Source organism: Callorhinus ursinus, unplaced genomic scaffold (assembly GCF_003265705.2).
Source record: "Callorhinus ursinus isolate GAN/ISIS: 27379988/994484 unplaced genomic scaffold, GSC_fseal_2.0 scaffold38, whole genome shotgun sequence".
NCBI lineage: Eukaryota > Metazoa > Chordata > Mammalia > Carnivora > Otariidae > Callorhinus > Callorhinus ursinus.
The window spans coordinates 13,707,323-13,734,472 of NW_027397100.1; the positions used below are offsets into that span (position 1 = coordinate 13,707,323).

Here is a 27,150-nt window from a genome sequence, read left to right on the forward strand (position 1 = left end):
TTATTAGTGGATGGGGAGATCCAATACTGTAAAGCTGTTAATTTTCCATATGAAGAGTTCAAGGCAATTCCAATGAAATTCGCAATAGGTTTTGTCTTTGAACTTGCCAGGTTGATTCTAAACTTTATCTAGAAGAGGAAAGCACAAGATGTGGCATCTGAATTTTGAAAAATAATGGGGAAGGAGGGTGACTGCCATACCAGCTCTCATGAACATTAACATATTTTTAAATTATCATAATTTTTATTTTTTAATTTTTTTTATTTATTTATTCATGAGAGAGAGAGAGAGGCAGAGGCAGAGGGAGAGGCAGGCTCCCCGCCTAGCAGGGAGCCCGACGCGGGACTCAATCCCAGGACCCTGGGATCATGACCTGAGCCGAAGGCAGACGCTTAACCATCTGAGCCACCCAGGCACCCAAATTATCGTAATTTTTAAAGTATAGTTAATTGTATAAATAAAAAAAGTCTATGAATCAGTAAGAAAAGGACAAAAACTCAATAGGAAAAAAATGGAAATGGGCAGTTCTTAGAAGAAACAAATTGGCCATTAAAGATAATGCAAATGGGGACTCCCCTCTACTTGCTAGATGGGATGCTGCCCAATTCAGGAATCACTTAATAAAGCCAATTAGATATTCAAATTAAAAAAAAAAGACATGCAAAGGTAGTTGGCCTCAACTAGCAACACTGAAATTTAAATTAGATTTAAATTTAAACAAGAAGGTACCATTTTCACCTATCATATTGTTTAAAAATTAAAAGTTCAATGGTATCAAGGATTTGCAAGGTAGGGAATGAATGGGTTTGGCTGCTTTAGAGGGCAAGTTAGCAACATCTGTTAAAATGTCAAACATGTATGCCCTGTGACCTAGGACTGCTATTTCTAGGTTTAGTTCCAAAAGGCACACTCATCTACTTTCACATAGAGGCACAGAGAGGCACAGTCACCACAGCATAAACTGAGCACCTACCATGTGTCAGTCACTGTACTAAATGTGGGGGTAGAATCATGAAAAGACAGACAAAATCTCTGTCCTTGGGAACCTGGCATTCTACCGGAGAAGACAGACTCTAAACAAGGTAAATAAATATAGTGTATTAGGAGGTGGTAAATGCAAAGCCATTTGCTCTCCAGGCCCCGAGGGGTGGATGGCAATGAGAGGAGGAAGGCAGGGGCTGGACAGAGACAAAGGAAGGGCAGGGTCTGACTACACTGTGGCCACCCACTTTCAGCAGACACATCACCCAACGACTAGGAACCTGCAGGGCCACAGAGGAGCCAGACCCGGGTGGTGGTGGAGGTAAAGATAGAGAGCAGGGGCATCAGAGCCGTGCCGTGTCCAGGGCCTACTAGGCAGAAGGTGCCCAGTGGGTGAGCGAGTGAATGAGGCAGTGCCTGCAGGCCAGGATGTGTGCAGGAACTTCCCAAGTCGTTCCAAGGGGTAAGCCTGACCCAAGGGATTCATCTCCTGTCATTCCTTCTGCATTGATTACATTCTAGGCTGAGTCTCAAGTTCCCATTCTTCATGAATGGATGACTGCGCGGTCTGAAATCACCAAAGCAGCCTTTTAGAGCTGAAAGGAAGCACAGACACATCTCGTCCACTCTACCTACAATTTCAGCCATCACTGTTTTGGCCTTATCCATGGGAAGGGGGTTTGTAATTTTAAGTAGAGTAGTTCAGGGACGTTTGGACCAAGACCACCAGAAGGTGAAGAGTGAGCCATATAGATAGCTGAAGGAAGAGTGTTCCAGGCAGCGGGAGCCACAAGTGTAAAGATAGGAGCATAGCAGGCATGTTTTAGAAATAGCTAGCAAGTCAGTGGCTGAATCAACTGGACAAGGAGGAGAATGTCAGGAGATATTCTGGCAGACCAACTGAGCCATAGTGAGGACTTTGATTTTTACTCTGAATGAGGTAGGAGGCCTGGGAGGGTTTTGAGCATTGATTAGCTCTCTGCTTTTAATGGGATAATTCTGGCTGCTGTGCTGGAAACAGAGGGAAGGAGAACAGGAATGGAAAAAGGGAAATCAATTAGTAGGCTGTTGCATTGTAGTTGTGAGAAATTGGAAACCACCTAAATGTCCATAAGTAGGAGGGTATTTTAATAAACTGTCTATAGAATGGAATACTAAGCATCAGTTCAATTCAAAAAAGTTCAACTGATCTGGACTGATGGGGCAGTATTTTTGAGACACGGTTTTGGTTAGAAAACAAGCTGCTGATTGATATAAATTCATTATGAAACCATTATGTTTTGTTAAATTTAACTTAATTTATTTTAGGTAAACTCTATCCCCATTGTGAAGCTTGAACTTATAACCCCGAGAGCAAGAGTTGCATGCTCCACAGACTGAGCAAGCCAGGGACTCCCGAAACCATTATGTTTTTTAAAAATATGCAAAACAACACTCCACTTTTCTTGTGGGTGTGTATAAATAGTGTCAGCTAGCACTTATCTGGCACTTACCGTATACCAAGCATGGTTTGAAGTGCTTTACATATAATAACCTATTTTATCCTAATACTAACTCTGTGAGGTCATGTCATCATTTCCACTTAATAGATTAAGGAAATTATGGCTCAGAGAGGGTAGACAACTTCTCAAAGGTCACACAGTTTGTATGTGACAGGGCCAGAATTTGAACACAGGAAGTCCAGCTCCAGAGACCAAACCCTTAACCACTGCCCTACATTGCCTCTCCTAAACAGAGATATATCTATATGACAGAAGGTATGGAAAATTTACAACAAACTGACAAGTGTGGGAACTTCAGAGGGGAGGAACTAAACTGGATTGTGGACAGAAAGGACAGATAATGTGAGTTTTATCTTGGTTTTAGAAAAGAATGTAGCCATGTAGTTTTGTGTGATTTGAATTTATTGTTTTTTATAGTGGAAATCTGGTAGGGGAGAGAAATCTGCAAAGGAGAGAAGGAGCCAGTGGATCAGAAAGTTATTCAGGCTCTTCAAACTCTTATTTTTTTTAAGCGAGAGAGAAAGAAAGAACCAACTTCTACCCTTGCTGCTTCCATATCTGCTCCTTCACTCTGTGTCTGTCAGTCCCTCCGCCATCTAAACCAGTGGCCACCAGGCCAAAAATCTGTACTTGCCTTCCAGCTCTGTGGAGGCCTCCTACTTCATGGAGAATGGACAACAGCCACCCATTGGCTCTGGGTGGCAACTAACTCTCAGACACCTCCAGGCAGGGTGGCTGCAATCACCCAAGAACACCACCCTGGAGAAGGTTGCAAGTGTGAGCCATTGGTGACAGCCATCAAAAGGATCCCTGGAGAAGGGAGCACCACTCTGTCTTCCATAGTTCCCATCCAGCCAAGCAAAGGGAAATCTGCAGGTGTTTCCTGGTCTCTTTCTTCACAGCTGATGTGGAGTTCTTTTGGGGGAAGGATTACAGAGACCTTAGCAACCTGATTAAGAATGAAAGACCATAGGAAACAACCTGAATGTCCACCAACTGATGAATGCATCCATAAAAGGTGGTAAATCCATGCAATGGAATAGTATATTTTAGTAAAGTGAATTAAGTACTGATACATACTATAACATAAATGAACCTGAAACATTATACAAATAAAAGAAGCCAGACTGGAAGTGACAAATATTGTATAATTCCATTTATAAGAAATTTCTGGAAGAGGCAAATCCATAGAGACAGAAAGTAGATTAATTTTTGCTAGGGCCTGGGTGGGGGGGAGGGAGAGTGAGTGATGATGCAGGGGTTTCTTTTAAGCTCATGTAAAATCAGTGCTAGCCAGGCCCAAGTGGGGCCTTTGTCTTTTGGGAGTAGGAAAGAGAATCTCTTGAAATCCCATCCTCTGCATTTGCAGTGGGCACTGGCTTGGTACATCAGCAAGGTACTTTAATATTTGAGATCTTTTATATTAAAATATGTTTTAAAATTACAAAAATAATACATGCCTATGACAGAATGGAGGGTATATGTTAGGTGCTGTACATTCATGACTTTACTTATCTTTGCAACACCTTTGCCAGGTAGGTGCAATTATTTCCAATTTCCAGATGGAAAAAACTGAGGCTCTAGAGAGGTGACATGAACTGCCCAAGATCACATAGCAGAGTTAAGATTTGCAGCCAGGTCCATTTGGGTTCATAAACATATATGAAGTAAAAAGTGAAAAAGCCCTGTACCTCCTGCCACACCCCATTGCCAATCCCTCTCCCTCGGTTAAAAAAAATTAGTGTTAAAAGATGATTATGTATCTTTCAGAGATTTTTGCATAAAAATACAAACCCTCATATATCTATATTCATACATGTACACATTTAGGTATTTTTATATTTTTATATATGTGTTTATATATTTTTAATTTCTCACTTTAAAAGTAATACTTTCTTATTTATAATACTTAGAAAATATAGGAAATAATAAAGAAGAAACAAAAAATAACTATTACATAGACTTTAGAAGAAGCACCATCTCCACTATTAGCATTTTAGTATATTTCCTTCCAGTCTTTTTAAAATGTATTAGATATTCAGTAGATACAAATACAAATATATGTATGTAAAACGTATGGTTGTATAAAGAATGAGGCAACAGGGCACCTGGGTGGCTCAGTCGTTAAGCGTCTGCCTTTGGCTCAGGTCATGATCCCAGGGTCCTGGGATCGAGCTCTGCATTGGGCTCCCTGCTCTGCAGGAAGCCTGCTTCTCCCTCTTCTACTCCCCCTGCTTGTGTTCCCTCTCTCACTGTGTCTCTCTCTGTCAAATAAATAAATAAAAGCTTTAAAAAGTAAGAAAGAGAGGGGTGCCTGGGTGGCTCAGTTGGTTAAGCGACTGCCTTCGGCTCAGGTCATGATCCTGGAGTCCCGGGATCAAGTCCCGCATCGGGCTCCCTGCTCAGCAGGGAGTCTGCCTTTCCCTCTGACCCTCTTCCCTCTTGTGCTGTCTCTCATTCTCTCTCTCTCAAATAAATAAAATCTTTAAAAAAAAAAGTAAGAAAGAGAGAAAGAAAGAAAGAGAGGCAAATTCTGTATACATATGTACAATTCAATTTAATAAGAACATTTCCATTATCTTTCAAACTCTCAATTTTATTTGTTTCCCCAATTCATCCTGAACCCACCCCTGTTAATGTGCAATAGCTATCTTGAATTTTGTTTTTTTTTAAAGATTTTATTTATTTCTTTATAATTTTACCACATAGGTATATATCCCTGTATTGGTTATCTATTGCTACAAAACAGATTATCCCCAAACTTAGCTTAAAATTACAAATATATATTATTTTATACAGTTTCTGAGGGTCAGAGATTCAGTGGTTAATAACAGTGGTTCTGGCTCTGGGTCACAGATAAGGTTGTAGTCAAGCTGTTGGCTATAATCATCTGGAGGCTTGGCTGGGGCAGGGGGATCTTCACATGACTATTGGCAGGAGGTTTCATTTAGTTCCTCACCACACATGGGCCTCTCTGTAGGGCTGCTCATAACATGGCAGGTGGCTACCCCCAGAATGATTGATGAGAGAAAGAGATAACCTAGTCTTGAAAGTGACATACCATCATCCCTGCCATTTGCCATCAGTAACATAGAACAACTCTGGTATATTGTGGGAGGGGACCATACAAGGGTGTGAATACCAAGAGGGAGGGATCTTTGGGGGCCATCTTGGATGCGGCTGGCTACCACAAACTCTACACAGTATGTAGATTAGTTTTTCCTGTTTTCACACTACATATAAATGGAATCATACTTCACTGTTCTCTTACAATTTTTTTATGCAACATGTTTCTAAGATTCTTTTATGTTGTGTGTAACTAAATCCACTTGTTTTCTCACTGTATCATATTACTAAGTATAAATATACTACTATTTGTTTAAATGTTTTGCTATAATGGACCTATGAGTAGTTTCCAAATTTTTGCTATTACAAGTAGTGCTGCTATTGGGACGCCTGGGTGGCTCAATGGGTTAAGTATCTGTCTGTAGTTCAGGTCATGATCCCGGGGTCCTGGGATTGAGTCCTGCATCAGGCTGGATTGAGTCCTGCATCAGGCTCCTTGCTCAGGAGGGAGCCTGCTTCTCCTTCTCCCTCTGCTCCGCCTGCTTGTGCTCTCTCTGACAAAAAAAAAAAAAACAAAAACAAGTAGTGCTGCTATAAACATTTTTTTTAAGTTTATTTAAGTTTACTTATTTTTTTTTTTAGTAGTAATCTCTACACACCCAATGTCAGGCTAGAACTCACCACCCCGAGATCATGAGTTGCATGCTCCTCTAGCTGAGTCAGCTAGGCACCCCTGCTGCTATAAACATTCTTATACCTGCACATGTGCAAGAGTTTTTTTAGAGCATGTATCAAAGAATAGAATTGCTGGGTCATAGGTTGTGGGCATCATCAATTCTACTAGGTAACAATACATTTTTTTTCCAAAGTTATTCCATATTCTTGAACCACACTTGATTTTATCAGATTTTCCCATTTTTCCCAGTCTGGTGGGTGTGAAATGGCATCTCACTGAGGTTTTAGTTTTCATTTTCCTTGATAACTAGTGAGGTTGAGCATCTTTTCAGATTTATTGACCACTCTGTTTCTGTTTTCTCTGTAGCATCTATGCAAGGATTTTCTCCACTTTTGTTTTGTCTTTATCATATTGATTTATAGCCTTTTTCCTATGCATGGTATTTAGAGTGTCACACAACTAATTTTGTATACTTTTATTTTCACTTAACATTACACCACAAGCATTTCCTCATCATCTAAATCTCAGCAAACATGTTTTTAAAACAATGTTTTCTGGGGTGCCTGGGTGGCTCAGTTGGTTAAGTATCTGCCTTTGGCTCAGGTTGTGATCCCAGGGTCCTAGTTTCGAGCCCCATGTTGGGCTCCCTGCTCAGTAGGAAGCCTGCTTCTCCCTCTCCGTATCCCCTACTTGTGCTCTCTCTCTCTCTCAAATAGATAAATACAATCTTTAAAAAAATTTTTTTAAAACAGTGTTTTCCAATTAAAACAAAATAGTCACATTAGATAACACAGAAAAGTATAAAAAGGAAAAGAAAATTACCCATAATTTGCGTACCCAGCAATAACTACCTTTTTGCATTCTGGCAGAATTCCTTCTACTATATTTTGTGTGTAATGTACATTTTTTATAAATCATAATCCTCAGTATAGTTTTGCAATTTATTTTTTAAGTGTTATGCTTTGAGCATTTTCCCACTTCATTAAATATTACTCAATTACAATTTTAATGTGGAAATTTAACCCATGTAAACCGTCACCTTATTTATTGACCTTCTTAATTTTTAATTTTCTTTCCTGTGTTATAAATAACATTGCACAGACATCTCTGTAGATAAATCTTTGGATGCATTTCACTTAAATTCAATTCCAATCAAAGATCATTTCTCAATGATCTTTCCAGACCTGTGTTTAAGGCTTTTGGTAAATATTGCAAAATTCCCTTCCCAAAAGACCCTATCCATCTCTCCAAAATATAAATTTCTTCATGTCCTTTCCCTTCAAAAAGCCTGGCTGGTTCTTCTGGTGTGTATGCCGTGTCCTGCACATGCAGATGCACATTTATGTTCAGTCTCTGCTACCACCACTGCCCTCTAAGCCATCCCAATTTATTTCTAGATCACACCATGGACACTCACGTTAGATCTCCTTGCCTTTGCTGAGGCAGCGCCCTCCACCTAAAATGCCCCTTACCTCCTTTCTCTTCCAGGCAAAATCCTATTCTTTTAAGGACCAGTTCAATAAAGCCCATGTCTCTGGGCAGGGCTGATCTGCCCTCTGCTGGGCCCCCAAAGCACATCATAGACTTCCATAATGATAATTTTCACGTTGAAATAATTGTGACACTGGAGGTTTCACAGATTCACACAAATCAGATCACATCCTGCCCCAGTTCAAAACTCGTCCATGGGGGGCATCTGGGTGGCTCAGTTGGTTAAGCCTCTGCCTTCGACTCAGGTCATGATCCTAGGGTCCTGGGATGGAGTCCCACATCAGGCTTCCTGCTCAGCGGGGAGCCTGCTTCTCCCTCTCCCTCTGCCACTCCCCCTGCTTGTGCTCTCTCTCTCTCTCTGTCAAATAAATAAATAAAATCTTAAAAAACAAAACAAAACTCTTCCGTGGAACATAATAGAAAGTTCAGAAATTGGCCCCAATACACTTGGGAATGAAGATTATGATAATAGAGACATTTCAAACGAGTTGGGAAAAAATGAAATTATTGGGATAACTAGGTGATTGATTATTTGGAAAAAAATTGTGGATTCCTGCCTCACACCGAAGTGACTTTATGATGGCACAAGATTGAAATGTAAAATATGAAGCCATGTAAAAACTAGAAGAAAGTAGAGAATTTGTTTTCTAATATTGAATTGGAGGTTTTCCTAAGAATGACATAGAACCTGGAAACCACAAAGGAAAAGACTGATAAATTGAGATACATACAAAATAAAAGTTTGTCCATGGTAATAAATAATAAACTGGAAAAATCTTTACATCTTAGGTGTAGAAAAAAAGGATAAAAATTCCTATAAATCAACAAGGAAAAGCTCAATGGAAAGACCAACTGAAAAAAGGGCAAATGAAGTGAACAGAGAATTCACCAGAACTCCCCCCAAAAAAGGCTCATAAATACGAAAAATTGCTCAACTTCTCTCTTAATAAAAAGAAATGAGGGGTGCCTGGGTGGCTCAGTTGTTAAGTGTCTGCCTTCCCCGTTAGGGTCATGATCCCAGGGTCCTGCTTGGCAGGAAGCCTGCTTCTCCCTCTCCCACTCCGCCTGCTTGCGTTCCCTCTCTCGCTCTCTCTGTCAAATAAATAAATACAATCTTTAATAAAAAAAAGAAATGAAAAATAAAAGTGCCTGTTGGTTTTTATCTTTCTGATTGGCAAGGAAAGTAAGGTTTGATAACACACTGCCGTTCAGGATGTAAGGAAAGAGGCACTCTCTTATTGATGGGAGGACAAACTGGTACAACCTATGGAGAGTACTTTGCCAATATCCATTAAAACAAAACAAAAACAAGTTCATATACTCATTTACTGATATTCCACTTCCAGGAATTTACCTAACAGATAAACTCCCATGTATGCAAAATAACAAATGGACAAGTTCTAGCACTATTTGTAATAGGAAAGGAATGGAAACTAAGTGTTCACAAATAGATTAGGCAAGTAAATTATGGCTTGTCTTTATAAAGCTGTGTATTAATTTAAAAAACTGAGGCAGATCGAAAATGTGGAGCTCAGTCATAAGAGCAAGATGTAGAAGTGTTTATAGCAAGCTACCATTTGTGTAAAAAAATCTGTACAAGTAATTTGCCTGTGACTACAGTGACCATCTCTGAAAGACCTCAGAAGAAAATGATGATCGCTGTGGGGGGACCCGTGGATTGGAAAGAAGGGGTGGGAAAAGGACTTAACTTTTTCATTCTATGCTCTTTGCATATTTTTAATATTCGGTGTTCCTGTACACCTATTTTTAATCAATTAAATTAACATAAAACACCTTTCAATGTTTAGGATCAAGTCTAACTCACTTCCATGGTCAACTTTCCAACCTCCTCCCATGCCACATTTCCTCTCCCTCACTACCTTCCAGTCAACTTGCTTCTCCTTCAGTTTCTGGAACATTCCAAGATCTTCCTGCCTCAGGACATTCTGCACAAGCTGTTCCGTCTTCCCAAGCTGCTGTTCTCTAGGTTCTTACCATGGGTCAGCATTTTCTTATATTTCTTTTTTTTTTTTTAGATTTTATTTATTTATTTGACAGAGAGAGACACAGCAAGAGAAGAAACACAAGCAAGGGGAGCGGGAGAGAGCGAAGCAGGCTTCCCGCTAAGCAGGGAACGCGACGCAGGGCTCCATCCCAGGACCCTGGGATCATGACCTGAACTGAAGGCAGATGCTTAACGACTGAGCCACTCAGGTGCCCCAGCATTTTCTTGCATTTCAAGTCTTGCGTTCTGTGTCATCTCTTCAAAGAGGCCATCCCTGGCCACCCTACATAAACAATTTGTTGAATAAATGCCTCTCACTCGCTGGGCAGGCAGGGCAGGGTTTACATCCCTGACCAGCCAGTCTAAATAAGTACCTCCCTTCACTCTCTCTGTAACAATACCCTGATTCACTTCTTTCATAGCACTAGTCACTATTTGAAATTACCTTGTTTGTGTATTTTCTTAGTTGTTTACTGTCTCTCTCCAGCTCAGGGGTTTGTCTCCATGAAAGCAGGGGCCATGTCTTGTCTTGTTTCTATCTTCAGCAACCCAAATAATAAACATTTGTTGAATAAATTTATGCAACACATACTACACACCATACACTGTGCTACAGATTTTATAAATAACAACTCTTCCAATTCTCACAATAACTCAATGAGGGAGATTGGTTTTTTACCTATTTTACAGTTAAGGAAATTGAGGCACGGAGCGGTTGAAGAACTTGCCAACTAACAGAGTTGGAATCCAAGACACAAGGTTCTTAGCTACAACACGACGCTTTTTAGATATATAACCTCGCAGATGGATGAAACTGACTAAACGAACGAACTCATGGAAATATGAATATAAACGTTGATTTTTTGTGTGTCTCCAGATTCCCCAGATCTGCCGCAAGGGGGCGCCCTCTCCCAGGTCTTGACGCCAGTCCTCAAGGCGCGCACTCCCTTTGCGTCTCGGGCTCGCGCGCGCTGCCGCGGCACCGGAAGTGACTGAGCTTGCAAGTTCCCCCGGTCTCTTCAGGGGAAACTGAGGCCGGCTCGTTCGGAAGAGACAGCGCGAGTCGTCAGCCAGGTAGGCCGGCCCGGGTCCGCGGCGCGGAACTTGGCCACGAAGACCCCTCGCGTCTGGAAACGACCTGGCCGATGAAGGGGGGATGTGGCCCCCCATGGCTCGCGGGGCTCGCAGGTGAGAGCGCCGCCTCCCCTGTGCGTGGCAGGCGCTGCGCCCAATGGGAGCCCTCGCCGTCCCGCTTTTGTGCTGACTGGGCTCGCTGATTGGTTACGCCGGGGCGGGCCGCCGGGGGCGAGACCCCTCCTCCCTGAAAGGACTAGGGGGCGCCCCTGAGGGAGAGCTGTTGCCTGGCAACGGGGCGGTGGCCTGGCGGGTACCCGGCCTAGCGCGCGGGAGAAGCCGCCAGGCCGCAGCCCACCCGCCCCGGGCTCGGGAGAGGTGCAGCCCCCGGCCCCTAAGCCCTCCCGGGGGCGCCAGGAAGCCGCCTTGGGCCTGTCCTCAGGAAAACGTGGTCTCAGCTGTTGTGGTGGGGGGAGGCTCGAGCAGGCCTCAGTCCCTCTCCCTGACCCGAGGAGAGGCCCAGCGCCTCACCCTCACCCCGTCTTTGTGCAGGGCGCCGGCGGCCATTGTGTCCGTGCGGGGAATGGAGGACCCGGCAATCCCCCTCCACCGCCGCCACGTCCAGGGCCTTTGGGGAATTAAGAGAAAATCAGCGGTGTTTCTGGGGGGTCCCCGGCCGTCAGCCTCCCGGAAAGGCCCGGGGATGGCCTTTCCGAAGTCAGACCGCAGATCCGAGGCAGTTTTCCCCTCCCTCTGTCCCTTCTCGAAACCTTGAGCCCCATTGAGAAGTCCCTGCAGGGTTTCGGAAGCCTTACCCTGAGCTGGTACTTAAATAGAAACAACAACAACAACAACAACAACAAAAACCCCTAAACCCCACACCAGCCACCTCCGGGAGAGTTCTCCTGGCTCCCAGTAGGAGGCGGAGAGCCAAGGGGCGTGCAAGAGCGAGGGGGCTGGGCTCCCGGGTGGCAGGAGGCCGCTGCCGAGTGGCCGCCCTCGATCCGGGCGATGGAGGAGGAAGCAAGCGAGGGGGCCGGTTCCTGAGCTTCGTAATTCCTGTGTCGCCTTCTGGGCTCCCAGCCTGCCGGGTCGCATGATCCCTCCAGCCGGAGCTCCTTTTTTTGCCAGCCGCCGTGAGGCCGGCTGAGTTGCCGGCATCCCGGCTGCCACCTCTTCTCCCGACCTATGTTACAAAAGATCTTCCGGGGGTTGCACCTGCCTGCGGTTGCCTGAGACGGATTTGAATGTAGGTGGTGTGGGGGTGGGGGGCAGACTGCTCGTGGGGGTGACTTTCTGAGGAAGGCATTTCGGAGAAAAGGGGGTGGCTGGGGTAAAAAAAAAAAAAAAAAAAAAGCCGGTGTGGTGATTCAGAAAGAGCCCACGGGTGCTTTCAATTTGACTTCATTGAAGTCTTTTGGAAGCTAGACCCAGACCTTCCTAAGAGCCACAAAGAAACCAGTTCTGGTACCTCGAAGGGGAATGGGATATTGTAGGGTAAATGGCATGCATATTAATTTTTTTTTTTTCCTGAAGCTCTTTCTCTCCCATCAGAACCCTATCTTGGCTTTGGATCTCAGAAGAGAACCACTAAGCAGAGACCAGACTCAGTGAGTGAGCAGGTGTTTTGGACAATGGACTGGTCGAGCCCATCCCTATTATAAAGATGTCTCAGAGCAACCGGGAGCTGGTGGTTGACTTTCTCTCCTACAAGCTTTCCCAGAAAGGATACAGCTGGAGTCAGTTTAGTGATGTGGAAGAGAACAGAACTGAGGCCCCAGAAGGGACTGAATCAGAGATGGAGACCCCCAGTGCCATCAATGGCAACCCATCCTGGCACTTGGCGGACAGCCCTGCGGTGAATGGAGCCACTGGCCACAGCAGCAGCTTGGAAGCCCGGGAGGTGATCCCCATGGCAGCGGTGAAGCAAGCTCTGAGGGAGGCCGGCGATGAGTTTGAACTGAGGTACCGGCGGGCATTCAGCGATCTGACATCCCAGCTTCACATCACCCCAGGGACAGCATATCAGAGCTTTGAGCAGGTAGTGAACGAACTCTTCCGGGATGGGGTGAACTGGGGTCGCATTGTGGCCTTTTTCTCCTTCGGTGGGGCACTGTGCGTGGAGAGCGTAGACAAGGAGATGCAGGTATTGGTGAGTCGGATCGCGACTTGGATGGCCACTTACCTGAACGACCACCTAGAGCCTTGGATCCAGGAGAACGGCGGCTGGGTAAGGACCACGCCCCTTGTATGTACCTTTCCCTTGGCCTCCAGTCAGAGAGATGTCTAACAGCTTCTGCCCCGTATCTCTTTCTGTTATGCTGGGTGGTTATTGGAGACCGTTTGTTAAGGAGATGTGACCGGCCTCATTGCACCACAAGAGGTTAACTGTTCTCAAATACAGATGACCTAGTTCTTGAGGGACCATGCATCCTTCATTCTGGTCACCCTCATGACCCTACTCTTTCATACTTGTGTTCCAGTTTCTCAGCAGAGGAAAACATAGTCGGTGTGTTTATTTGGCCCCAAATCTTTGTGAGTGGAAAGTTATTCCAGTGTTCCCCCTCACCCTGACAAAATGGCTCACCACAGTAAGGGCTGATGAGTGTAATGCCTCCGAGCCCCTGCATCCTTAACCCCAGGGATGTCAGTCTTGTCCTAGGCTTCCCTCCCACAAATCAAGTTCCCTTTATTTCAGAGTTTGCATACGTGTTCCTCTACTCTCAGAACAGGGCAGGGCCAGGCAGAAGTTCCCACTGGCCTGGATGGCTGAGGATTGTCAGATTTTTAGGGCAGTGTAAGCTATGCCACTGGGCTGGTTGTGTTTGTGCTGCACCCCTCTGTTCATTTGCTCTGAAGTGTGCAACTTTCTGCATGGTTGGCCTGTTTGTGGAGCTCTTGCTGTGTCACGCATTAAGCCCGGGGACTTTGCACCTCACTGCCTGGGGTCGGTTGGGGAGCTCCAGCTGTTCTGCCTGTTGCTTTGCAGCCAGGGCCCTAGGGCCTCTTCACGGAGCACTGTTGGATGGCAGAGCAAGAACCTGGTCTCTGGGACTCTTTGGGATATAGAGATTCAGTGACAGACTTCAGAAACAACTGACATAGGTGTGAGTGCCAGCCCTGTCACTCAGCCAGCTGTGTGACCTTGGACAGGCCAGTTTACCTTGAGCCTCAGTTTCTTCCACTAAAAAAAGGCGGCAAGCCCTCTTGGCCTTGCAGAATATTGTAAATCTTGGAGCTAATGTGAGCAGTGACTGGCACCAGCAAGTCCCTGTAGAAGTTGTTACTGGTTCCAGACGAAGGAGTCGTGCCCTCATTCCTTTACTAGGAGGGAGAATTCTCTTGCCCATCAGCAACTTCAGAGCAGTTAGTGGTGAGAGGTTCTTACCAGTGGTCATTGTAGGCAATGTTTGCTCTTCTACAGCAAACTCAGTCCTAATTTCCTTGCTTATCTCCCTACCTAGGGGAGATGCAGGGCTTATGAGAGGTATTCGGTCCCCTCAGAATGTCCAGAAAATTGAGCAGGCCGTGGAAATAAGTCATCTATTGAAGGAGCTGAGGTGGAAGGGGCCTTGCAGCACGGACTCAGGAATGTCAAGAATGCAAATTATCCATAGGCTGGGCCTAGGGCGTGGCACTTCAGTTTACCTCTGAGCCAGAGACCGCCTAGTTTGCCCTTCCCCTGTCTTATTTCCCATTTCTTTGCAACTTCATTAACTCTTCCTGCTGCCAGTTCTTGTAAAATACAAAGGGGTCAAGTCAATAGAGGTCAGATGACCGGGGTGGGGTTGGGGGAGGTAAAAGTGGAGAGCTCTCGGAGCTAAGGCTGACCAGACTTGAAAGCCATTCTGTAAATGAACTCCCTGGGGGGATAAATGATTAAATAGTTCCTGTTGGTTTGTGTGATGACCTCGCCTGTTCCCTTCTGCTTTGATTCTCTTTGGGGGCAAATATTTGTTCAGCTGATTACAGGAGGGACAGGATTCCAGCACTTTAGACGCAGCCTCTGAGGCATCCCCTAGTAGAGACATGGGCCTTGTGCCCACCTTGCCTGACTATTGTCTTTGGCCAGGGGTGCTAATACCAGGTGGGTTGTTGCCAGCTATTAACAAAAGGCAGTCTGGGAGAGGTGCCTGTTCTGTCGGCCAGCCTCTGCAGAGGGCTACCAGGATCAGAGGATTGCCAGTCGCCCAGCATTGTATACAGAAAGAGGTTTTAGACACGGCAACACCGGGCAAGTTCATTAGATCACCCCTGTATTGAAATTCCATCTTGTCTTTTGCCCAAGAATTTTCAGAGCCCGTTAGACAACATACCATATGCTACTTCCTCCTGGTGAACAGAGGGGATGTGTGCAGAAGCCAGTTATGTCAGCACCATTTCTGGGCATACATGCTCCCTGAGGCCAGGAGGTAAAGAACATTTGAGTAGAGATCCTTTGGATAGAAGCTACCCACACACTTCCCTGTCAAGTACCATCCTGTTTGAGCTGCGCAGATTGGCTACTACAGTGGCATCTCAAAACCTTCCTGGAGGCTGTGGCGGATCCACGAGTATAGGACTTATGGGCCATTACCACCCTGAGATATACTCTAAATTTAGCATCCCTGCAGAAAAGAGGAAGGAAATGAGCCTTTATGGAGTACATCCTATGTATGAGGCATTGTGTTGGGTCTTCTACTTATGCAACCAAAATTTACTGAGCATCTACTATGAGGCAGGCACTGTGCTGACAGTAAGCCACACGATACCTTCCCTCATGGAAATGATGTGCTATTTCATATATCCCACACAATAACTTTTCAAGGTAGGTGGGTTTATTCCCAGTTTACATGTGAAACTCCTGATAGCTCAATGACTGGTTCCAGGTATCCCTCAGCCAGTTAACTGACTGAGTGAGAATTTACACGTAGGTCGGCCTCAGTCTGAAGCCTAAAGTCTTTTCCATCGGCATAAGGTTGTCCTAGGAGTAATAAAGTGACCCAGACAGGCTGGCACAGAAGGGCAGAAATGCTGTTGGGCCAAACAAAACATGCCCGTGGAGGTGCTCACTCTGGTCCGTGACATTGTTCCGGAAGCCTCAGGTAGAACAGTGCCTTTGTTGGCAGTAGCAGGTTCCCAAAGGCACGTGTGTAGTAGCCTCAGATTCTGGCATTGGTAAAACTCAAGTAGGCATCAGGGTTTTGCCCAGAGTGGCCTTCTTGTTAATTCTTTCACTGTTAAACCCTCTTGGGCCCTGCCAGTAGATAAGAATCGTGGGGGGGGGGGGAAGGTGACCTGTTTCAGATATATCTACTTAATTGTGGGTGATTTCCAAGGACTGGAATTCCACATGTAGCCACACCACTGCCTGCCTGGAGTCACCTGGCAAAATGCTCAACCTGTTTGTCTCTCTTGTCCATCCATCTCTCCTACCTGTAAAATAGAATAATGACAGCCACCTGCCATAGCTTGACTCTAGTAAAGAATCTAGAACAAAAGCCCTTCCTGGGCCTTAATTGTAGGGTGGACGCACTTCTTTTAATGAGTGGACCATCTGCCTCAGAAAACTTTGGCCCCAGAGTTCTCAAGAAACAAAGCCAACTCCTGAGATATTCATCTAGAATGGAATATGATATGACCTTCTCTGTAGGGACAGAGTGTTTTGGGGGCTTTCCAATGGGAATGTGGACAATTTTAGGGTGAGGACCCAGGTGGGCAAGCCCTTTTGGGTTCGAAGTCCCTGGGAAACCCCTTAGCTTGATGGAAAACCATTGTCAGGAGCAATGAACAGTGTGTGGAGAGAGGAAACATAATTTGGCCTTTCCCAGGCTGCATGGTTCTGTGGTCTTCTAGTTTCTATAGGTTTCTTCTTGCCTATTCTGGCTTCTTTGGCATGGGTATATGCTAGCTGAAGCACCTCAGTGACCTTTGCAGATCTCAGCAGCTGTTGGCAATTCTGTGGTTTTCTTGGGGAAACCCCATTAGAAACCCCAAACGTGGAAATTTTTAGTAATCTCATTCAAGTCCTAAAGTGAGGTAGAAATGTCTCAAGGACTCCACCTCAAAACACCCAGTTCTTCTGGATGTACATTTGAGGTTGCTCTTGAAACCCTGTCACCATCACAGGATTTTCCAGACTTCCTGGGACTAATTTCCCCAGTGGCCCCATAGAGCCCTTTAGCTTCTGGTAGAAAATTACCCAGGTGTTTTTTCAGGAGGTCCCAACAGAACCCAGAGGGTTTTCTTGACTTTTGTGTGGGCAGTCACCAGATTTGTTTGGGTTGCAGGAAGCAGCGGTTGTCAGCTGTCCTTTCCCCAGCAGGTATCTGTCCTCACACCAGTAGGCTTCAGCATTTTCCAGTGTCCTCAGATTTCCATCATGGGGCTTTCTTTCAGCAACCATGGTCTTGTCTGGGTTTGGCATGGATAGATTTAGGGGTATTCTCAGTGAGCTGCTCTTCGACAGAAGTATAATCTACTTCCTTAATTAGCAGGGCCCTGTTCCTACCCCCAACCTAATTGCACAGAGTCCTCCCTAGGGACTCCCTCTCTTTTCTTTGAAGGAGTCACTCTACTCCTGGAGCAGCTTCTCTTCTGTCCCTCCAGCCGACAGTCTGTTTTCCCCATTCCCAGTTGGCAGACCTGAGTCAGACAATCCACTGGGCCTTTTTGTTTAGCCTAGGGAAGAGAAGACTCAAGAGAATATGATCACCAGTTTCAAATATCTGGAGGAAAAGGGGCTACGCCTTTTTTATTGGTAGAGTACCCAACAGAACTTGGATGAATGAGAGGAAAATAACAGTGGTAGCATGAACTTAGTGTAAAGAAGACATTTCTCACATTATTTTATCTCTACCAGATTTAGCAGTTTCCTGAAGGTGGAGTCCACATCTTTTTTTTTTTTTTTTAAGGTTTCATTTATTTATCTGACAGAGCACAAGCAGGGGGAGCAGCAGAGGGGGAGGGAGAAGCAGACTCCACGCCAAGCAGAGAGCCCGACATGGGGCTCGATCCCAGGACCCTGGGATCACGACCTGAGCCGAAGGCAGACACCCAGCCGACTGAGCCACCCAGGTGCCCCTGGAGTCCACATCTTGTCCACACTTGTTTCCTCAGCACTGAGCAGAGGTCTTGGGCATAGCAGGTATCTAATGAGAGATGCCCACCAAATTTCTGAAGAAACAGTTATCAAACCAGAATAATAGTAATGGGAATTTTATTGATTCAAATGATATTTATTGAGCTTCTATGTCCAGGCTGTCCCAGATATTAGGGGTACTACTGCCTTAAATTAAGTTTCTGTCCTCATGAAGCTCACATTCCAGTGGGGAGAAATAGACAATAAGCATGTAAATACGTATATAAAACATAACAGGTGATAGTAAGCACTATGAAGAAAATAAAGCAGGTCAAGGGCATGCCTCGCAAGGGAGATAGGGCTGCAGTTTTAAGAGAGGTTAGGGAGGGCATCACCAAAAGGTAGTGTTTGAGCCAAGACCTGAAGAATGTGGCTAGAGAAGAAACAGCAAGAGGGAAAAGTGGTTGGGATTGAGAGGGGAGAGAGGTGGCCAAAGGCCAGATCACACAGTGCATTACAGTCCATGCTGAGGACTTGGCTGTGGATGAATGCGAGAGAGGCCAGGAGAGCGTTTGCAGCAGGGGTGAAGTGATCTGAATTCGGCAAGGGCGGCAGCCAGGAGGAACCAGTGACGAGGCTGGTGCAACTGCCCAGTGAGAAAGAAGAGTGGTTTGGATCAGGAGGCTGAGGTGGAAGTAGTGAGAAGTGACTAGAGAATATGGCCAGGTTTGCACTTGGTGTATTGATGGAAGCCACCTTTTTTAACCACTTGGAGGTCATGAAATCAAGGCTAAATAAGCTAGATGTTCTTCAGGGATCGTTCTCTTTGAATGTGGTATCCTGAATGGTCCTCCTCCATTCTAGGAATATTTCGGTCTGAGTAACTGCAGCTTGTCTGGGCCTAGGTCCCAGCTCACCCACATCTAGCTGTGTGACCTTGGGCAAGCTCCTTGAATTCTCTGAACCTTGGGGCAAATAATACTTGCTTCATCAGGTCATGGCAAAGACCTAATGAGGCATGCCTGAGATGTGTAGAGCCTGGCACATGTTGGTATTATAATTCTTATCTTCACCACAGAACTCACATCAGAAACTCATTCAGCATCCATTCTCCTTTTTTGGACTGCATGCCCCTCCAACACATCCTCAAGGCAGACAGGTCCTAGCAGTGTTCTGTCATGGCAGCAGCTCTTGGTGTTCCTGTATCATGGTGGTACAAGCATTGGTCTTAAAGTCAGGATCCCTGTTCTGCTGTCAATCTGCTCAGACTCACTGTCTTGCCTTAGCCAACTCACTTCACCCCCAGGCTCTAGTTTCCACTGTATCTGTAGGATGGAGGGTTGAAGTTGATACTCTGTGAATCCTGGTTGTCACTGGCGTTAAGCCTTGTGGCCAGTTCCTCCAGTAAGGCCCTATTTCACATTAGTTACATTTGAGGATGGCTCTTTTCTATCAATAGCTACTACATTTTAACTGCAAAAATTAAGTAATCCCAGTGTCAATGTAGGGTAGTTTCTCACTGACCCCTCAATAATAATAATAAACCACATTTATGTAGCACTTACAGCTCAGAAAGCGCTTTCATATCCACCATGCCTTTTTATGTGTATAGCCACCCAGGGAGGTGAGCAGGAGGGAAGTCAAGCTCAGAAAGGTGAAGTGGCTTGCCAAGGTCACACATCAGGAGGAAGAGGAAGGCTTTGGATTTTCAGATCTGCGCTTGACCACTTCTTTGCTTTGTGACCTTGGGCCAGTCTTTTAACTTGTAAATGGCCATAATAATAGTGCCTTGTTCTGAAGTCTCAGTGAGTTAATCCATATCTTAAGGCCCTCAAAACAGTGACTATTCGAATCAGCAGTGAATATCAGCTGCATCCTAGGGCTCCTTCTGGCTTCCCATTTATTACATACTGATTTTTGCAAATAAGTGTTTTTACAGAAAGAAACTGCCTTTGGGACCTTCTGGTACTTGGTTTCATCTCTGATGAGGCTCTCGGTGCAAGCTGGAGCCTTACAGCTAGCTCCAAGCTACAGGGCTTTTTGGGCAGACTCCAGAGCTCCCCTCGGAACTAGAGGTTTTTCTCTCGCTCTTCAGGAAATGCCATTGCAATGACTTCCATGGACTGCTTCCTGTCCCAGCCCTGCAGCCGATTCCTGCTGGGGAGAGTGTAGAAACTGGAAAGTCATGTCCCTAAAGGCTCCCCCCCTCCCCACAAGCTGCTTTTTTTGGACATGTCCCTCCCTTTCCTCTTGTCAGTTACTTTCTTTGCTCCCTCTCCCATTCACCTTTCACCTAGCTTCTCTCTCCAGCCCTTGATCACCCCTTTAAGATTTGAAAATGCATTTCCACTTAGTTCTGTCAGGCTTTTTCCCTCATCCCATGCTGGGGGGCTGGTCAGAACTCTGAGCTCTCTCCATGGCTCCATCACTCAGTAGCAGTTTCAGTCTGGGACTCCCCCTAGAGGGACATTAAGCCTGTCACTTGCAGTGCCTTGTTCATCCATTAACCCTGAGTTTCCTCAGAGGTTCCCCCTGCCCAGGATGGAGACTCCTAAGAGAGATCTTAGAGGTTTGGCACATGTAAATCCTGCCTCTTGGAGATTGATGACAGAGGATAGAGTGAAGTGGAGCCGGCCCCTCCCCCCTTCACCTTTCAGGAGGAAGCTAGAAAGGTTGAAAACCTTGTTGGACAATCATCTGAGGAATGGGAGCTAGCTTGGGAGGGGATTGGAACGCACTCAACTATGCCTCAGATCCTTTGTTCCGCTCTTGAAAGGGAAACATTCCCCTCCCTCCTCCCTGGCCACACACACGTGCCTTTGTTCCCCCGGTCAGGCGGAGCCAGGAACACAGTGTCCCTTCCAAGGAGCCTGACTTGCCTCCCTAGAGGCTGGCCTCCTGGTCAGCAGGACTGGGATTTTAGCTCAGGGACCCCCCCCCCCAGTCTCCTGTCCTTTCCATGGGGAGCCTTTCTCTCAGAGGCTGAAAACTTGCCTACAAACAGCTGTCCAGGGACTTCCCTGGAATTATTCCACGGGATGCCCACATCGCAGGATTAAACAGCCCCTCCCTTTTATTCCACTTGGTGATTAATATTATTGTTAACATTACTATTAATAGTACCTAACATTTATCAAGTGCTTACTCTATGCCAGGCATTGTTCAAAGTGCTTTACATGTATTTATTTATTCCATTCGCTTAGCAGCACTTTGAAGTTGGTACTATTATTATCCCCATTTTACAAATGAGGAAACTGAGGTAGAGAGAGGTTAAACAACTTATGCAAAGGTAGCACGGTTGGTAAGCTCCAAGCTCCCACTTTTAAATTCTGTGCTCTGCCCCCTCCCCCTCACTACCAGCTAGATGACGGTGGGTGTTTATCCAGTGCCACTTATGCGACAGGCCTTTTACCAACATCATCTCTGTGTTACTCTCCCAACCAACTTGATCATTACAAGACACTGAGATTTGGAGGGCTTAGTTAGCAGGAGGCAGAGTCAGGATTTCAAACCAAGACTGCCTTACTCCAAAGCCTGTGTTCTTTATCTCTACCCTCCTTTAAAACCCTACAAGGTTATCGATTGAGAAAACTGAGGCTCAGATAAAAATGACATGTGCTCAGGACCTCAAGCTAATAAATACCAGGGCGATCTGGGATTCAGACTTGAGATGACACCTTCAGCACTTTACTGCTTTAGTAGTCTGGAGCGTGATGATAGTAGCTTTTATGTGCGTGTGAACGCTTTTCTATAATTTACCAGACTCTTTTGTATACATCGTTTCACAGTGAGGTAGGTGAGGTGGGTATGTTCAGTCCCATTTCAGGACAAGGGGGCTTGTCCCACAGTAGATTGCAGAATCAGACTTAGAATCCGTGTTCTGACTTTTAACGCAGTGTTATTGACCATGCCTGCCTTCCCTAAGGCTGTACATTGCTTGGAGCTGTCCTCAGAGTTTTGTTTCATTTGTTAAATCAACAAATACTTATGAATGCTTTATATGTGCTAAGTGCTGGGGATGCTATGGATACTGTGGTGAGTGGATCTGGGTCCCATCCCTCAGTGGTCTATTTCCATGCCCCCCATACCTTGGGTCTTGCTGATATCCTTCTGCCATCTGAATCAGGCTATGTGTATCACCCATCCACCCCCTCTGTTGCCAGACACACCAAGCAAGGTTCATTATACTTGGTGTGTATTGATCACCTTCCATACACCCATAGGTAAAAGTCTGGACTCAGATTTGAAGTTTAGCTTGATTTGTTGCTTGTGGTATAGTACTAGGCATTATCAGCTTCAAATTCTCACCCTTAAATCTGAGACAATAATACCAACCCATCAGAATAAGCAAAAGTATTTTTTAATAATAATAACAAATACTGTGTGTTGAGTGTTTGCTCTGTGCCAAGTGCTATGTTTATGCCCTTTGACATAATCATCTTGTTTGGTCCTCACAACTGTGTCAAGACAGGGAATCCTGAGGCGCCTGGGTGGCCCAGTCGTTAAGCATCTGCCTTCAGCTTGGGTCATGGTCCTGGGGTCCTGGGATCGAGCCCTGCATCAGGCTCCCTGCAGAGGGGGAAGCCTGCTTCTCCCTCCCCTGCTCCCCCTGCTTGTGTTTCCTCTCTCACTGTCTCTCTCTCTCTCTCTGTCAAATAAATAAATAAATAAAATCTAAAAAAAAAAAGACAGGGAATCCAGAGCTTCCAGAGGCTCTATAACATGTCCACACTAACATACCTTATAAGAGGCAGATCTGGGTCTTGCACCCAGATGTATCTGGTGCCAAAGCCTACCCTCAAGCCACTGTGTCATTGCTTCTTTGCAGGTCCAGACTGGCTTATTTTACCCTGAGTTCCTGGCACAGGGCCTGAGGTTGGGTAAGGGCTCAGCCAGCATCTGCTCAATGAACGTGAAGGGTTATTATTAGATGCAGGTTAGGTGACAAAAATGTCTCTGTCCTTAAGGAAGCAAACTCATTTGCAGCAGGAGGAATAGACCCAAAACACTACAGACAAATTGTGCCAAGTCTGTGGTGTAGTTTCCAGAAGTAGAAGAGGACAAACCCACTGGCTGCATCCCACAGGTGCCCTGGACCTCTTCCAAACCGGCCCACTTCCACCATCAGCTATTCAGTTGATTACTCGGTCCCAAGGCCTCTACTCTCAGGCTGCATCATCAGTATGCACCTTCTCCTTTGCCAGGTGCATCGCCAACCCAGACCCTCTTCTGTGCCAATAGTGGAAAGTGTCAGGAAGGGGAAAGATCACTAAAGGCTTGAATAATAACTTTCTTAGCATTGTAGCTTTGTGTAGTTCACACTGAGTCCTCAGTTTCCCCATCTGTAAAAGGAAGATAATAGTCATCCCTTAATGAAGACAATAGCAATCTCTTTCTCATAAGCGTGCTGTGTTTTTTAGTATATGTGCTGCCGAAGTGAGCATAGGCGTGCTGTGTTTTTTCAGCCTGGATCACTCTTCTCTAGATCTGATCAGAGCTGTCGTCTTACCATTTAGGTCTCAACTTAAATATCACCTCTCAAGAGGCCACGCATATTTACATGTTTACTGTCTGTCTCCTCCAGTAAGATCTAAGCGCCCAGAGTGTAGGGGTTTTGTCTCATTTTTTCCTTCCTCCCCAGCATCTAGCAGAGTGCTTGGCACATAGGAGACACTCAGCAAATATTTGTTGAATGAGTGAGTGAGTGAGTGACCCTGTAGCCCACCTAGCACAGTGCCTGACATAGTATGCTCAGTCAATGTTAGGCATCATTATTACCTGTTAGGAAGATGTGGACCATTTGAAGGCTTTCAGTAGGTGGAAAGAATGTGATGAAGGCAGCCTCAGTAGGTAAGAACCTCCCAGGCAGATCTGGAGGGTAGAAAGTGTATGATGCATTTGGGAGGCAGTGAGAAGGCAGACTGGCTGAGAAATGGTCTGGGTTGTCAGTAAAGCTGGTCAGGGAAAAGGGAGCAGTGACTGATGGTGGAGGCTTCAGGGCAGAGGGATGGCGATGGTTGACAGTACAGGTGGGGCCAATGAGGAGAGGCCCAACACTGGAGGGATGCAGCCAGGTCTCCAGTAACCCCTGGGAAAGAGAATCCCTTGCCAGCTGGGGCACAGCAGGCAGAACTGCAGGGAGATAAAAGCCAGAGGCACCTGCGACCTGTGGATCAGGTAGACTGCCCTGGTTGTTATTTTGGGGCTCTGGGCCAGGTGCAGATTCAAAGGCTTGATTGAAGCCTTTTGGCAACTCTTGTCTCAGCAGGGTAAACATCACCTGTCTCCTGCCACCTGTGGCAACAATGCCAGGAAGGTACCCTAGGCAGGCCCAAGGGGCCCGACTTTCCTGCTGCCCTCATGGAGCAAGAAGTACCCACCAGGAGAGGCCGCTCCTTTCCTGTCCTACAGCCCCCTTTCTGAAGGGCTCAGGTGGCGATTAGATACCTCCTGCCCAAGAGGGCCCTGTGGTTCTGGCCCATGGAAGGCAGGGGTAGGGCTTTGGGAGCCGTTGACAGCTGGGCCCAGCTGGGGGAAGGGGTCAGTTTGGGAGCAGGTGCAGATTTCAGGGAGGGCGGGGCCTGAAGGGAAGTAGGGATCTTGGTAGACTACAAAATTTCCCTCCCCATCCCCCAGCCACAGCTGGCTTCTCTAGGAACCTGATGACCTAGTTACACTGCTTAGAATTTGTTAGCTTAACTTGCAGTTTAGGGCTGTACCAGTCTCTCCTCTCTGAGGCTTCTTGGGTCCAAAAGGTGTCCTGGCATTCCCCCAAGAGGGTTCCATGTGAAGGACATCAACCATATCACATGTACAGGCTTCTTGTCCAATCAGGCTTCTCCCTTCTTCCCTGATGTGCCCCCCACCTACCCAATCCCAGAAAAGACTGCCCTACCCCCACCTCTGCCTACTTCTGTCTCTCTCTCTCTGGGGGTTGATGGGTGGCAAATAGAGGTCACAAACTTCCCTGGAGGTTTAGCAGAGAGGGAGAGAACTCCTATTGCCCTAGAAATAGCTTTAGTATACATACCCATTTCCTCCTTACCTTCTCATCTGTGTGATGTTCAGACTTGATGGAAGGGGGTGAGGAAGAATCTTCTGGGGGCTCTGGAGGCTCCAGCCCTCCCAGGCAGTAGCTACTCCTGGTATTCCTGGTGTCTGCCTCTCCATGGCCTCCCTAGGACAAATTCCATCAGTTAAGAGTTAGGTACATGGGGCGCCTGGGTGGCTCAGTTGGTTAAACCGCTGCCTTCAGCTCAGGTCATGATTGCAGAGTCCTGGGATCGAGCCCCACATCGGGCTCCCTGCTCATGCAGGAAGCCTGCTTCTCCCCTCTGTCTGCCGCTCCCCCTGCTTGTGCTCTCTCTCTCTCTCTCTGTGTCAAATAAATAAATAAAATCTTTAAAAAAAAAAAAAGAGTTAGGTACAAAATTTGCCAAACCAATTATTGAATCCTACTTGCTCTATAGTTATCCTTGGACAAATTACTTAGTCTCCCCCAGCCTTAGTTTCCTCATCTATAAAAAAGAGATGATAATATATAGGACTTTTTTCTTCTTCTTCTTCCTTTTTTTTTTTTTTTTTTTGGTGTAAAAAGGTGGTTTTATTAAAGCTCGGGGACAGGACCTATGGGCAGAAAATGTTGCCTGTAGTGCTTTTCTTGAAAGACTCTTGGGAGCATGAAAATAACTAGTAAGATACATGGAACACTTAGCATGGAGCCTAGCATATTGTAATTACTCAGTATGACAGCTACTCTTACTGCTATTGTTCAGTGTCTTCACAGGTGATCAAGTTGCTGTGATCACTATTGGAGCTACTCTCCAAGAGCAAACTTTTAGGCTGAGAGAGTATGTGGATATCCTTTGGAGATTATAGGATTCCTGAAGCTGAGGACTGTGGCCCATAACCTTGTCCTCCATGTCCTCCACAAGTGCCCCAAGTCATGCTTTGTATACAGTAAGTGTTGCCGACCCAGCATTTGGCAATAGGGCCTATTTTCTTCGATCTTTGCCAAGTGCCCCCAAGAAGGCAGGGACCTCCTCCTCTGCTTTATTTACTGCTGTGTCCCTAGAACCTGCCACAGAACCTGGAACATAGAAAGCACTCAGTCATTACTGTCAACTGAGTGGAAGGCTTAGTTGAATATTAAAATACATAGGATTTGGGGCGCTGTCTGGCTTAGTCTGTAGAGCATGTGACTCTTAATCTTGGGGTTGTAAGTTTGAACCCCATGTTGGATGTAGAGATTACTTAAAAATAAAATCTTTAGGGGTGCCTGGATGGCTCAGTCCGTTAAGCATCCGACTCTTGTTTTCGGCTCTGGTCATGATCTCATGGTTGTGAGATCGAGCCCCACATCAGGCTGTGAGTTCAGCGCGTGGTCTACTTGAGATTCTTTCTCCCTCCCCCCTACTTCTCCCCCTGCTCGGTCTCTCTCTCTCTCAAATAAAATCTTTAAAAATATAAGAATAAAATCTTTAAAAAATAATAATAAATAAAGTACATAGGAGCACACCTAGCACATAGTAGGTGCATGACACGTGTTTGAATGATTAAACAAAATACTGTGAGGACTCTGAGTTTTTCCAGGATGGCTCCACTCCTTGTTTGCTGTGTGGCCATAAGCCTCTTGCCCAAGCTCTGCCTATTGCCTCATCTGTTATAGAAAGATAACACCCGCCTTGCCTCCCTCATGGGCTAGCTGTGAGACTCCGGGAGATGATAGATGAAAAAGCACTTTGAGAACTATAAATATTTGGTTTTGTTGTTGCTCCTTGACTGAGGTCACAGCCATAGCTATGTCATTTCATTCGTTCATTCATTCATTCAACCAACGTTTTTTGAATGGAAACAATAGGTAGCTCTCTCTTTTTTTTTTTTTAAGATTTTATTTATTTATTAGAATGAGAGATAGAGAGCACGAGAGGGAAGAGGGTTAGAGGGAGAAGCAGACTCCCTGCAGAGCAGGGAGCCCAATGTGGGACTCGATCCCGGGACTCCAGGATCATGACCTGAGCCGAAGGCAGTCGCCCAACCAACTGAGCCACCCAGGCGCCCCTAGGTAGCTCTCTCTTATCTGCCTTCATGAAATTGGACAGTTACTTTAGTTTTTTAAGTCTGAACATCTATCAAATGGAAATAATATTCTTTTCACAGGATTGTTGGGAGAAAGACTAAAGTAAGGTACTCTGAGCTTATTGAAGCTGAAAACTGTCTCATTGGCTGTTATCAACTACTATTCGGCCTAGCACTTGGTGGCCGAGTGTTTAGCGACATTAAGCCATTGCAGACA

The 27,150-nt window shown here is 45.8% G+C and overlaps 1 protein-coding gene across 2 annotated transcripts in view; it reads left to right on the forward strand.

Annotated features, from left to right (window-relative positions):
• The first annotated feature begins 11,750 nt into the window (after positions 1-11,750).
• BCL2L1 (BCL2 like 1) overlaps positions 11,751-27,150 on the forward strand; it is a 50,869-nt gene continuing 35,469 nt past the window's right edge. Inside the window, exons 1-2 of one of the 2 annotated variants that reach the window (XR_012374732.1) lie at positions 11,751-12,044; positions 12,332-13,025. Coding sequence is in view for 1 of the 2 variants with exons in the window: in XM_025876471.2 (XP_025732256.1) it covers positions 12,462-13,025 (564 nt within the window). In the remaining variant the exon portion in view is untranslated. The remainder of the gene's footprint in view (positions 12,045-12,331; positions 13,026-27,150) is intronic. The other variant, XM_025876471.2, reaches the window with a different exon arrangement.